At 42.4% G+C, this 14173-nt stretch overlaps 1 protein-coding gene across 1 annotated transcript in view; it reads right to left on the reverse strand.

Moving 5' to 3' along the window:
- Positions 1–1361, reverse strand: part of LOC116704630 (ATPase family AAA domain-containing protein 2B-like) — a 42281-nt gene extending 40920 nt beyond the window's left edge. The window contains 1 exon segment of the mRNA XM_032540253.1: positions 904–1361. Within this exon segment, the coding sequence (XP_032396144.1) occupies positions 904–1071 (168 nt within the window). The 5' untranslated portion in view covers positions 1072–1361.
- Between the last annotated feature and the right edge of the window lie 12812 nt (positions 1362–14173).

Genomic DNA, 14173 nt, shown 5'->3' on the forward strand with positions numbered 1-14173 from the left:
TTTTAACATAGGGGGTGTATACTTATGCCCCTGTATTTTAACATAGGGGGGTGTATACTTATGCCCCTGTATTTTAACATAGGGGGTGTATACTTATGCCCCTGTATTTTAACATAGGGGGGTGTATACTTATGCCCCTGTATTTTAACATAGGGGGGGTGTATACTTATGCCCCTGTATTTTAACATAGGGGGTGTATACTTATGCCCCTGTATTTTAACATAGGGGGGTGTATACTTATGCCCCTGTATTTAACATAGGGGGGTGTATACTTATGCCCCTGTATTTTAACATAGGGGGTGTATACTTATGCCCCTGTATTTTAACATAGGGGGGTGTATACTTATGCCCCTGTATTTTAACATAGGGGGTGTATACTTATGCCCCTGTATTTTAACATAGGGGGTGTATACTTATGCCCCTGTATTTTAACGAAAAACATTTATTTATTCATGAAACATTATTCATTCACATAGAAAATTAGTGTCCTTAAAGGTTGGATTTTTCTAAATTTTTTGAATTAAGTATTTTTTATTCCTCTTTTTAAACAACTTTAGCATAGGGGGGGTCAACTTATTCAATCCACTGTAGTATATCCATTATATATACATTATATAGCATTATATATCCATTATATATTCATTTATATAGCATTATATATTATTATTTAGTCTTAAAGAAGACATGTAATGGAGGCAAAATAGACAAAATATTTCTAAATATCACAACATTGTTTTTGCCTTAATCCCAATAAATTTACGAGTGATTTATATTTCCAAAATAATTATAAAAAATTAAAACACAAGCTAATCAACGGCGTCGCTAAATCTGACAAACTGTCAGTTGACGTCGAAACGTCGGAACGTCATCAAATCAAATGATGCGGTGACGCAACAGACTCACGTCGGACAGTCCGGCTTCCCCCGACCGGGGTCCTGTGCTCCGGACCCGGGTCTCCGGTGGAGCCCGCGGCGGGGTCTCGGTGGTCGTGGCCGGGCTCTGCTGCCGCTGCTCCGGTCGCCGGCTGCTCCGGTCCGCGTCCCCGGTGCCTCTGGCACGGAGCGTTACCATGGTGACGCCGCACACACACACACAAGCTAGCAAACTCGCCAACCGTTAACGTTGAGCTAGTTTAACGGTAAATTAACGATGAGAAAAAGTACGGAAAAACGGAAATAAACACGGTTAAGTCTCTGGAGGTCGAACAGGCGGCTGCTCCGTGTGTTGAGGCCGAGCTGAAACACAAACACCCCCCAAAAAATCACCTAAAAACACCTAAAATCACCTAAAAACACCACCCTCGATAACGGGATAACGGTACAGACTGATGTGTGTGGATTCAAAAAACGACGTGATCTGCCGCCGCCTAGTGACGTCATGGCGTAGTGTGCGTCAAAAGACTAGCAAAAACAGACAACAACAATAACGAACATTTAAATATAATTAAATAAATGAAGTTACCTATTTTAATATGTTGTTTATTATTTATTAACATTTTATTATTTTATATAGCGCTTTTTTACAACACTATAACCCCGTTAACCTTTTAGTTTTTCTAAAATTAAAAATATATTTAATATTTAAAATGTTTTAGTTGCATTTTTCAAAACTTTTGTTGCTTTTTCCCGCGATGTTTTTGTCACTTTTTCCCGCTCCTTTTAACGTTTTTGTGGGGGGTTTTTTTTTAAGCTTTTTAGGACATTTTTGTAACTTTTTCGTGACGTTCTTTCGTGCGTTTTTTTAACGCTATAAAATGCAATAAAACCTCCAAATTTAAAGAAAGTTGTGGGCAGTTGATTTGTTTATTGTGAAGAGCATTGTGTGGAACAATCAGCGTTATTATTCCTCAAAATTTTGTTTGAAAGAAACCCATATTTTGGAAAATGGGTCCCGAGGACAAAACAAGGGTTAAATAACGATGGCGTTTTTCCCCTGCTGGTAACAGCTCGACTCGACTCGCCACGACTCGGCTCGACGCTTTCTTCGTCCGTTTTCCGTTGCAAAATGAGTAACGCCCCAGCGTGGCTGGTCACCATAGCAACGCGTGATGACGTAATTTTCAACGCGACTCACAACAGCACGTCGGCTACTCGCCACGGCCAGAAGAAATGTTTTGTTTTTAAAAGAAGCTGAAGGAAGCAACAAAAATCACCGCTAAAAAAAACCAAAACAAAACGGGAGTTTGGGAATTCCGACGGAGTTCAGACGTCGACGTGACGGTTGTTCGCCGACACAACAGGGTGAGTTAAGTTTCCTGGTAACGTTAGCTAACATCTGCATGTGTTCAGCGTCGCAGTCAGTATTTACTATACGCTATAAAGTACATGAACAACCATGATTACACACCAACATGTCTGCTGTGGACTGTTTGTGTTTTAGAGCATTCACGCTTTGTAAACTCGCCGCCGCAGACCGTCTGGGGGGCGATGTCCGACCGGTGAGACCTCTGGTTCTCTGGTACCTATTTTAATTTGTTGATTATTATTTATTAAGGTTGATTATTTTTATAGCGCTGACTGTAGAGACACCCACCGCTCCGTCTTTAGTTGTTGTTTGATTGAGACCCCCCCCCCCCCCCCCCCCCCCGCCCCCCACCCCCCTTCCCCTTCTAGCTGTTGAAAATCTCACAAAAATCACACATTTCACGCTTAAAAAAATGCTTTCAGAAGGATTTATTTGTTGCGTCACACGCACATAATCTGCAGCTCAAACATCTTCAGAGTTCATTAAAAGTGAAACAGAGGATGAGCCCTTTAAAGAATCTGGATTAACTCGAATATTTGGGACTTAAACCTCGTGTTGTCCTCTGTGTCCCGGGGACTTGTTTATTTTTATTTTCATTTTGTGTTAGTCTGGCGTTGTCGAGGGCAGGACGGGTCTCTGGACTCCAGAAGACCAGATGAGGCTAGTGGGATACGCGTTTGAGTCTAGGACGGGTCTCGGGACCCCAGAAGACCAGATGAGGCTAGTGGGATACGCGTTTGAGTCTAGGACGGGTCTCGGGACCCCAGAAGACCAGATGAGGCTAGTGGGATACGCGTTTGAGTCTAGGACGGGTCTCGGGACCCCAGAAGACCAGATGAGGCTAGTGGGATACGCGTTTGAGTCTAGGACAGGTCTCGGGACCCCCGAAGACGCGATGAGGCTAGAGGGACACGCATTCGAGTGCAGGACGGGTCTCGGGACCCCAGAAGACCAGATGAGGCTAGTGGGATATGGGTTCGAGGGCAGGACGGGTCTCGGGACCCCTGAAGACCAGATGAGGCTAGCGGGATACGCATTCGACTGCAGGATGGGTCTCAGGACCCCAGAAGACTAGATGAGGCTAGTGGGATACGGGTTCGAGGGCAGGATGGGTCTCGGGACCCCAGAAGACCAGATGAGGATAGTGGGATACGGGTTTGAGTGCAGGACGGGTCTGGGGACCCCAGAAGACCAGATGAGGCTAGTGGGATACGTGTTTGGGTGCAGGACGGGTCTCGGGACCCCAGAAGACAGATGAGGCTAGTGGGATACGGGTTCGAGTGCAGGACGGGTCTCGGGACCCCAGAGGACTAGATGAGGCTAGCGGGATACGGGTTTGAGTGCAGGACGGGTCTCGGGACCCCAGAGGACTAGATGAGGCTAGCGGGACAGTCTCTGGGACCCGAAGGACAACACAAGGTTAAACTAATTTAAATATTTTTAGACAGAAGCTACAAACATCTGATATTTGTCACCGTCTGTCTTACAATCAATGGACACACACACACACACACACACACACACACCACACACACCACACACACACACCACACACACACACACACACACACACACACACACACACACACACACACACACACACACACACACACACACACAACACACACACACACACACACACACACACCACACACACACACACACACACACACACACACACACACACACACACGACTCCAGTTTCCACTGGCAATTTCTTCAAATTGTTTTGTGTGTTTTCCAAACTATTTCATCATAGAGTTGGAAAACAACATGCATAACCCCAAAATAAAAACATTTAAAATCCAGAAATTACAATTTTTTAAGCAAAAAAATTTTATTTTATAAAAGATCGCAATTAAAAACCCCACAAAAAGACAGAGATAAAAACAGGGGTTCCATCAGTAACCAAAATAACAATTTAAAATTTCAAAGCTTCCCCAGACAAATTTAATGTAAATAGGAAAAAACAAGTGTTTAATTTTCCTTTTTTAAAAGGCCAAAACGGGTTTTTTACACTTTTTCCTACAATATTCTAAACCCGTAACTAACACAAGCCCCCTAAGACGCATGTTATCAATCCTTCCACTTCAAACTCTTAAAAACCCAAAATTTAAAATCTACACGCCGAAAAACCCAAAGGCATTTAAAACAAGAGTAAAAAACACCTCTCACCCACTTTTTTTTTAAAAGGCCGTACCTGCTCTTTCGGGTCATGAGGATTTTAGAGGTTATACCAGAACGGTTCCCCGGGAAAAAAATCTTAAAAAATTTTAAAACCAACAAAAAAGGAAGGGGAAACCCAAAAGAGAATAGACTTTTAATTTTTCCCCGTTTACACCCTTAAAATCCCGTGTGGACTTATTCTTAAACCGGGCTACCCCTTTGGGACTGTGTGTTTATATAAAATTTATTATATTTAAACTTACCCTGTTCATACTTACCATGGATTTTTTTTATAAGTTTTTGCTTTCTTTAAAATTTAAAAAAAGCCTCAATCAAAACCCTAAACGGGAAGGACAAGGGGAAAATTTTTTTCATAATAGATATCTTTATTAAAATCAATGGATTTGACACAATCAAAATTTTAACCCCCTGTGTTTGTTTTTTAATACAAAATGGGGATTATTTCAGCCAAATTGCCCCCAAAAAAACAGGGGTTTTTTCCATATGTTCCCCAGGTGACTTTAAAATTTTTACTTTCATTTAATTTTGGGGGGTTTTTTAATTTTAGCCTATTTTTTTTTTTTAAAAGGGTTTTCCAAACTTTTTGGGGACAAAACCTGACTCGACCTCGAGTCCACAAAACATCCTCTGACTTTTTATTCAAAAAATTCATCTTTTCTCCCTTTTTTTAGCTAAAAATTGTGTATAATTTTAAAAAAGAGGTTTGTTGACCAAAACCAAGAATAAGTGTAAACCTTTATTCCCTCTGTGGGGATCTTCGCGCGTCCATCTCCCCCCGGCTGCAGGTGAGCATGTTGTATTTTTCGGTTTTTTTCACGACGCTGCGCAAAAAAACCCCGTCTTTGGGTTTAAAAACACAGGAGGGGGGTCTTTTTTCTGTTTAAACCCGGCCACCAAAAGTCCGGTTTGCTAAAAATCATCCTGCAAAAAACCAACAGACACTCGTTTTTTATGAATTTTTTGGAGACGAGCGAGGAAACGGCCCCCGACGGGGGAAAGGGTCTGATGATGATTGAGAGGGAAAAATATGATACGCCTCCCCCAAACTCCTCCCCATTCCCCTAATCCCGCCCTCCTGTAACCCCTCCCCGTGGGAGATTTTCCACTCGTCCCCAAAACTTATAAAAAAACCCACGTCTGTCGGGTTTATTGCAGGTGATTTTCAGCGAAAAGGGAAATTTGGGGGGGTCAGTGGCTTTAAACACCAACAAGACCCCCCCGGTTATTTAAACCCAAATGACGGTTTCTCGGGGCGCAGCGTCGTGAAAAACCGACAATCACATGCTGGCCCCCTGCAGCCGGCAGGAAAAGGTTCGATTTAAAAGGGGTGAAAAATAGATTGAAAAAACGACCAAACACAAAAGCAAAAAAAAAAAGTTTTTTTTAATTGGGATTTTGGGTTAAGGGGGAAACAACACGTTAAAATTTGCAGGGACAAAGGCGCAAACGCCGGGGTAAGAAACTTTTAACTTGGTTCTCCTTGGAATTGTGGGCATTTTACTTTATTTTTTTATTTTGTTTAAATCGATTTAATCGGGCAAAGCACCAAGGTCCCCCTTAAAAAGGACTTCACTTTCCATTTTTAACCCCTATTTTACTGTTTTTGGTTTTTTTGTGCTTTTTCGACTTTTTCTTCCTGAATGATTTGATGCGTGCGTGCACCCTTTAAACAGAGCCCTTTAAGTGCCCCCCCCCCCCCCCAAAAAAGCCCCGCCCATCCCCCGATGGACCCTGACACCATCAGGGTTAAATCTGGTTTTTTTTTAAATTTTAGTGAATCGGAGAACAATTTGTACAAAAGTAAAATAAAACCTCCCAAAACCCATATTCCGTTCTGAATATTTCTTGTTCTTGCACGTGTGTAGTTTAGATTTTTGGGTTCAAAGATTTTTACTTAAAATGCTTTTGACTTTGTATTCAGGGGGTTTTTTAACGTGCTTTTGAATCAATTAACCCCCTTTGTTGCCCCCATGTCATAAAAAAGAAGTTTGGGCACTTTTTTTAACAAATTACGCTTTTTTTTTTCCCATTTTGCAACTTTTAAAAGTTTGGGGGGCTTTTTTTGTTGTTGGTGTTTTTGGTTTTTTGATTTTACATTTTCAGCGGCCCTTTTTTTGGGACAAAAAAAAAAAAGAAGAATTACGGGGAAAGGTAAAAGGATAAATTAAATTTTTTCAGGTCCTCTTTACTGGTTCTACCTTGAAATCCAAAAAAACTCGCCTAAATTTTAGAAACTCGGACCCGAAAACTATATTTTTTAATTATTTTTTTCCATAGCTACAACACAAGGCCCCCATGGTGCTGTTTAAATACTGAACCTTCACCCTGTAAAATTTGGCCCCCCTCCCCGAAACCCGTTACTTGGAGGCATTTTATGCCTTTTTTTAGCTTTTTTATGGATTTTGTTTATTTTCCATTTTTCCCCTTTTCTGTTTAATCCCAAACAAAAGTTATTCGTCCCCTTGGCCCGACGTGTCTTCTTACCCAGGTTCATGGTTTGGTTTGGGGGGGGGGGGGGTTGTCTCTGCAGGAGGGGGGAGCAAGGGGTTTATGGAACATTATGTACGTAATCTAAGAAGACCAATCGGAGATGGAACTCCCCCCGACGCCAGAGCAGAAAAACCAAGGGAACCCTTAAAAGCTGTCAAGAATACTTTGAGCCTGTAAAAAAAAGAAAATAACTTAGAGATATAAACAACCCACACACACACACACACACACCAACACACACACACACACAAACACACACACCACCACACACACACACAACCACAAAACCACACACACCCCCATTTATGCTGTAAGGGGCCCGAGGGGTTTTTTGTATTTCATGCCTGTTGTAGGGGTAAAACAAAGGGGGTCAAAAAGAATCTAAATTATTAGAAATAAAAGGTGTATTAGGGTTTCCCCTGTTTAGGTTTTCCCCTTTACTCACACTCTTTTTGAAACCCCGATCTCCTGCAAACACCCGTGGGACATACACAAAAATAATAAAAATATAAATAAAACACATTTCACATAATTTTAAAAATTAAATCTTTTTAGAAAACATCCCTTTTTTCTGGTTGCTGTGTTGCGGGTTTCCTTCAACGTTCATGTCCCACACACACACCCACACAACCCAAAACACACACCCCCACACACACCACAAACACACACACACACCCCACACACACCCCACACACACACACCACCAACACACACACAACAACCACACACCACACACCCACAACACAACACACCCCACACACAAACACCAACCCAAACACACCCCCACACCCACACACACACCCCCACACACACACCACGTTTTATTTTAAAAACTGTATAAAATTCACTACGTGTGATTGGGAAGGACAAAAAAACGGAAAAAAAAAATGCAATAAAGGTTTTTTACCAGGGGCATAGCTGGATCTCTGGGGGGCCCCCACCCTGCAACAAAGAAAAGGGGATTTTTTGGGGGGGGGGGGGGGGGGGGGGGGCAGTAGCTCAGTCCATAGGGAGTTGGGTGGGAACCGGAGGGTCACTGGTTCAAGCAGGGACCAAAAGCAGGGAGTGTGGATTGGTGGTTGAGAGATGCCTTTCACCTCCTGGGCACTGCCAGGTGCTGTTGAGCAAGGCACCGTACCCCCCCCAAACCGCTGGTTTAGCTGGCAGCCCCCCCCCACTCTGACATCTCTCCATTAGTGAATGTACAGATCCTGTGTGTGTGTGTGTGTGTGTGTGTGTGTGTGTGTGGTGTGTGTGTGTAGTTCAGGACTGTGTGTGATACTAACAAAGTGTGGACACAGAGTATAAATTGTAATTTCCCCAATTAAAATTAAATTAAAATTAGTTGTTACTGTTCCAGAGTTCAAGAGTTATTGAATATATCTGCCAGACTGTTAACCCACATACACACAAATACATGATAATAATAATAATAATAATAATAATAATATAGATTGTTTTTAAAGGAAAACACTCACCCTGCAGGAGAGGCTGGTTTACACCGGCTGGCTGCTGGCTGGTAGCCACGGTAACTCCTTAAATGTGTTAAAAACACAGAGAGACACAACACGTTAATACATTAAGACATTGAGACATTGAGACATTGAGACATTAAAACATTAAGACATTGAGACATTAAAACATGAGACATTGAGACATTAAGACATTGAGACATTAAAACATGAGACATTGAGACATTAAGACATTAAGACATTAAGGCCGACCTGCTGCTACCTGCTCTGTAAACATCATGTTAACATCGTTGTTTTCATGATTATCATCATCACACAAAGGAAATGGTAGAACAATTATTCACCAACAGGAACCAGCACACGCCGTTGTTTGATCTTTCATTTTAAATTATACGTGTTTTACATTTAACACGACTTTTGGGGTTTTCCTCCCATTTCCTAGATCTACAGTTTATAGTTACTGACTGTAACGAGATAGATCCCATTAGTACAAAAACACACAGGAGTGAAATTAGAAATGTTAAATGTTAATTGAAACACGGGCTTGGGCGACCGCTGGTGTTTTCAAATCGTGCGATCGTGTCTGCTCGAGGTCACCGATTGGCCGATCCGACCGCCCCTCCAGGCAGACAGGCTGCACCTGATTGGTCAGAACATGTTAGGGACACGCGGAGCGACGTTCACTTTCATTAATGAAACTACACCGGCTCGGCTGTCCTGACTGGGGAGGGGGTGGGGGGGCTCTGTGTAAATGGGTGGACCTGCACGCACAACATCAATATCATTCAGGAAGAAAAACCGACTTAACAAGACACGAAAATACCAAAAATAAGAAGAAATAGCTGTAAAAATGGAAAATGTGAAGTGCCATTTTGAAGGGTGACATTGGTGCCTTTTGCCTGATTAAATCTATTTAATACAAATATAAATATAAAGTATACTTCATTGTTACTTCTGACAATCCTCAGATCCAACTTCTAATTTTTCCCCAATTTCTAATGACGTCCCCCAAAAGGAAACTTCCGTTTCATCTAGAAAGAAACACTTCTCCGTTTGTTCATCTCACTTCAATGTTATCGCTGCAAAACAGGACAAACTGACCAACACGTATAAATATATTATATATAATTACATTAAAATACACAAATTTTAACAACAGATCCAAAAAATTGGCGCCCGTGTATTTATTTCAGGGATTACCACTGAAAAAAATCGGGTTTCTCCCCTGGATCAAGTCCCCCTTCGAAACAAAAGTACCGTGTGTGTGGGTGGGAACGGGAGTGGGGGAGATTTCCAGGTGGTTCTTGGGCAAGGGGGAAAGGCCCCCCCCAGCCGCCCCAGGGGCCCGGCAGAGTCCAAACCCCCGGGGGGGGGCCCAACCCCCCCCACAAATTTTCCCTTTTGTGCACGTATAGGTCCGGCATGTTGGGTAGTTAGGCCTGTGGGTGTGTGTAAAACAACAGAGTTTTACATTAATTTTCCCCCTTGGGTCAAAAAGGGGTATCCACATTTTAAAATTTTTAGAAATTAACAATAAACACAGGGGATATAAACACAGTAAGTACGGTCCTGGGTTTGGTTTTAACCCCCCTTTACTCACCCTTTCTGAAACCCCGGCATCTCCCTGCAATCACACGCTGGGAAAAACCCCAAAAAAAATGAATAAAAAAAATAAAAAACACATTTTACAAATTTTAAAAAAATTTAAAACCTTTTCGAGGAAACCCCTCACCTTTGGGCTGGTTGACTGGTTAAACGTTGCCTTCAAAAGTTCTGCCCCCAAAAACACAACCCCACACCAAAAAAACAACCCCCCACAACCCCCCCCACACACCCAACATTTTATTATAGACCGTATAAAGTTTACATACGTGTGATGGCCAAAAACCAAAAAAAGGGCCCGGGAAAAAATACCAAAGCAAAAAAGGTTTACCAGGGGCAAATAGCTGGGGCTGTGTGGGGGGGCCCGCCCCTGCAAAAAAGAGAAAAAAGGGGGGTTTTAGGGGGGGGGGGGGGGGGGGGGGGGGCAGTTTGCCAGTCCAAGGGAGGGGGGGGAAAAGGGTCACTGGTTAAGCGGGACCAAAAAAAAAGGGGGGTGTGGGATTTTTGGGGGGTTTGGGGAGAGCCCGGGGTTTAAACCCCCTGGGCCTGACCCGGTGCCCTGGCAAGGGGACCCCTAAACCCCCCCCCCCCAACCGCTGAGGGCGCTGGGGTTTGGGGGAAACCCCCCCACCTCCCCCCCCAACCACCACCACCACGGCATCTCTCCCTTAGGCATGTATAGATTCGAGCTTTTGGGTGTGTGGGGGTTCAGGAATGGTGGTGGGGGTGTGTGGGGTGTGGGTGTGGTTCAGGGGCTGTGTTGGGGGTGTGGGGGGGTTGTGTGGGTTTTGTTTTGGGGGTGGGTAGTTAAAGGGCTGGGGGGTGGTGTGGGTTTTTCTGTGTGTGTGTATGTGTGGTGGTGTGTGTTCAGGCCGGGGGTTGTGGGGTGTGTGTGTGGGGTGTGTGTGGGTGTGTTGGGGTGGGTGTGTGTGGGTAGTTCAGGACGGGGTGTGGTGGGTGTGTGGGTGTGTCGTGTGGGTGTGTGGGTGGTGTGTGTGTGTGGTTAGGATGTGTAGGGGGTGTGTGTGTGTGTGTGTGTGTTTAGGACCGGGGTGTGTGGGTGTGTGTGTGGTGGGTTTAGGGCTGAGTTGTAATAAAAGCGGAACAGAGGTTTTTTAAAATTTTAATTTTTTTAAAAAATTTTATAGCATTGTAAAACAAAAATGAAGTGTTGGGGGAAATAGGTTTAGGGAAAAATTGAAATTATTTCCCGTTTTGTGGGGTTTTTTCATAAAAACCTTCCTTTAAATTTAGTCTCAATAATTTATCATTCTGCCCCTTTTTCCCAAATCAAACATTAGGGATAATTTCCCAAAAATTGGTTTTTTTGCCATAAAATTTCCCAAAAAAACTGTGACGTTAGTAAAGCAGGGTTTGTTGTTTTTTGAAAAAAAATTTAAAAAAAAGTTTAAAGTGATGGAAAAAAAGGGGACCCAAAAACCCAAAGGGAAAAAAATTCGATAAAAAGCCCTCAACGAAAAAATGGTTTATTTTCTTTTAAAGGGAAAACCCCACCCCGAGGGGGCGGCCGGCGGGGACCCCAGCACGTGTGCTTTATGAGATGTGTAACGGTTTGCGTGAGCTGATAGGGATTAGCAAATCAGGCAGGTTTTATATCTATGCATATTTTCTCCACTCTGCGGGCAAAACAAAAACTTAATAGTGGCTAAGATCATAATATATGAGAATCTACCAAAATTTTGGTAGGTTTTCTCAAATAACCCGAGGAAAAATGTCATAATTAAAATGAAGTGTTTTAGTTGACACAGGAAACATCAGATGACCGTCAGCAACGATCCGAGCTGGCAGTAGTTGACCTGAGCCGGGGTGTGTAGTGCAGGCTTGGTGTGTTGTGTAGAACAACAGCGTTGGTAAATATTAATTTCCTCATTGGCTCAATAAAGAGTCTAACATTATAGACATTAAAACACTACACACAGGGAAATACGGTCCAGTCGTAAGAACATTTTTTCTGAAACCGCATCTACATGCAAACCCCCTTTGGCACATACACCAAATGATATGAATAATAATAATAATAATAATAATAATATAGAGTCATTTTTTAAAGGTAAAACCACTCCCCTGCAGGGAGAGGCTGGGTTTACACCGGGCGCCGGCTGGGCTGGTAGCACGTAACTCCTACATGTGTAAAAAACACAGAGAGACAAACAAAAAGTTAATAAATTAAGACATTGAGACATGAGACATTGATGAAGTGAGCATTAAACATTGAGACATTCAAAACATTGAGAACATTAAACATTGAGACATAAACAGTGAGACATTAAAACATTGAGACATTGAGACATTAAAACATAGACATTAAAACATGAGACAGTTAAAAACAACTTGAGAAATTTGATGGCAATTAAGACATTGAGACATTGAGCATTGAGACATTAAGGACATGAAGGACATAAGGTCAGACATGCGGCAAACCTGCTCTGTAAACATCATGTTAACATCGTTGTTTTCATGATTATCATCACCACACAAGAGAATTCAATTATTCACCAACAGTGAACCAGACAAGACGTTGTTTGACTTTTCATTTTAAATTGTACATTTTATACATTTAACAAGACTTTTTGGGGTTTCCTCCCATTTCCTCCCCAGATCTATATTATAACTAACGTTATAATACCCATTAGGGCACTTTTATAAACCTTTTTTCCCCAACTTCTAAATTCCCCCCCACCCCCCAATGCAAACGACGTCCCCAAAAGGAAAAACTTATCAAACATGGTTTCATCTAAAAGAAAACATTCTCAGTTTGTTCATCTTCAATTGTTATCGCTGCAGAACGGGACCCCAAACTGACCATCACGTATAGAAGATATAATACTTTAACATATAACTTAAAGAGCCATACTGGCGCCTGTGGAGACGATGAAAGTAAGTACACTGAAAACTATCGGTGAATACGACGCTGTATCCCCCCCCCCACAATCTGATCCTCACCTCCCCCTCCTCAGTCTCTGTGTTCATAGCGTCTTGTTGCAGTAGGCATTTTTAAGGTAGTTAAAGGCATCGCAATCTTTTTAGTTGGGGGTGTCATATCTGCCCATGGATCGGTTGGGAACCAAGGTCCGGGTTAAAGTCCCCGTTAAAAACCAAATACGGTGGTGTGTGGGAGGGAGCGGGGAAGAACCAGGTGCTTTGAGAAAGGCCCACCCCCCCATCACCCGCTCGGGTCCTGGCCAGTCCCCCTGGCACCCCCCCCCCCCCCCCCCCCCCTGACATTTCTTTCCCTTTTTGGGATTTTGGGTGTGTTTTTGGGGGGGGGGGGGTGTAAAAAACACGGTTTAAAATTGTAATTTCCCCACTACCCAAAGAGTTCCCCTTAAATTTTTAAAAATTAAACAAAAAACACTATTTTAAGGTCCTGGTTTGGGTTTCCCCCTTTTCCATCACAATTTTCTGAAAACCCTGCATCTCCCCACACACCTGGACATACACACAAATATAATAATTAATATAAAAAAATCGTCTCTAGGGGAAATCACCCCCTAAAGGAAGCGGTTTACGCCGGGGGCTGGTTTTTTTGTTTTTGTGGCCCCGGGGTTTTCCTTATCAACACACAGAAAAACAAACTTTAAAAAACTCAAAACAAAAGGCCGACCTGCTGAAAACCGGTTTTTTAAAATTATATATAAAATATATATATAATATTATATATTTTTTTAACTCTTTGTTTTCATGCTTATCACACCCAAAAAGGAATATAAAACTTTTTTACAAACAGAGACCATTTCCCCCTTTCTTTTAATTATACATAAAATCCCCAAAATCCTACCGATACATATCATCACAATACGATTATTGTTTTTTTTGCTTTTGAAATATTCGCAATTTTGAAATTTTAAAACCTTTTTTTTCCCCAAACTCAAATTTTTTTTCCCCCCCCAATTTGAAAAGAGTCCCCCCAAAAAAGGAAAATTTAACACTTTTCATCTAAAAAAAAAAAATTTCCTTTTTGTTCATCTCACTTAAAAAGGGGGCAAATGAAAAACCCCTACATAAAAATAATTTAAAATTAATCCCCCGGGGAAACCTAAAATTATCGGGTGGGGGGTTTTGTGGTCCCTAGAACCTGGGGGCTGTTTTTGCTGGGCTTTGTGCCCCGGTGGGGCTCCCCTGGAAAGTGGTCTCGGTAGGGGCCAGCGAAAAAAAGG

This window comes from Etheostoma spectabile, chromosome 16 (assembly GCF_008692095.1).
Source record: "Etheostoma spectabile isolate EspeVRDwgs_2016 chromosome 16, UIUC_Espe_1.0, whole genome shotgun sequence".
NCBI classification, from domain to species: domain Eukaryota; kingdom Metazoa; phylum Chordata; class Actinopteri; order Perciformes; family Percidae; genus Etheostoma; species Etheostoma spectabile.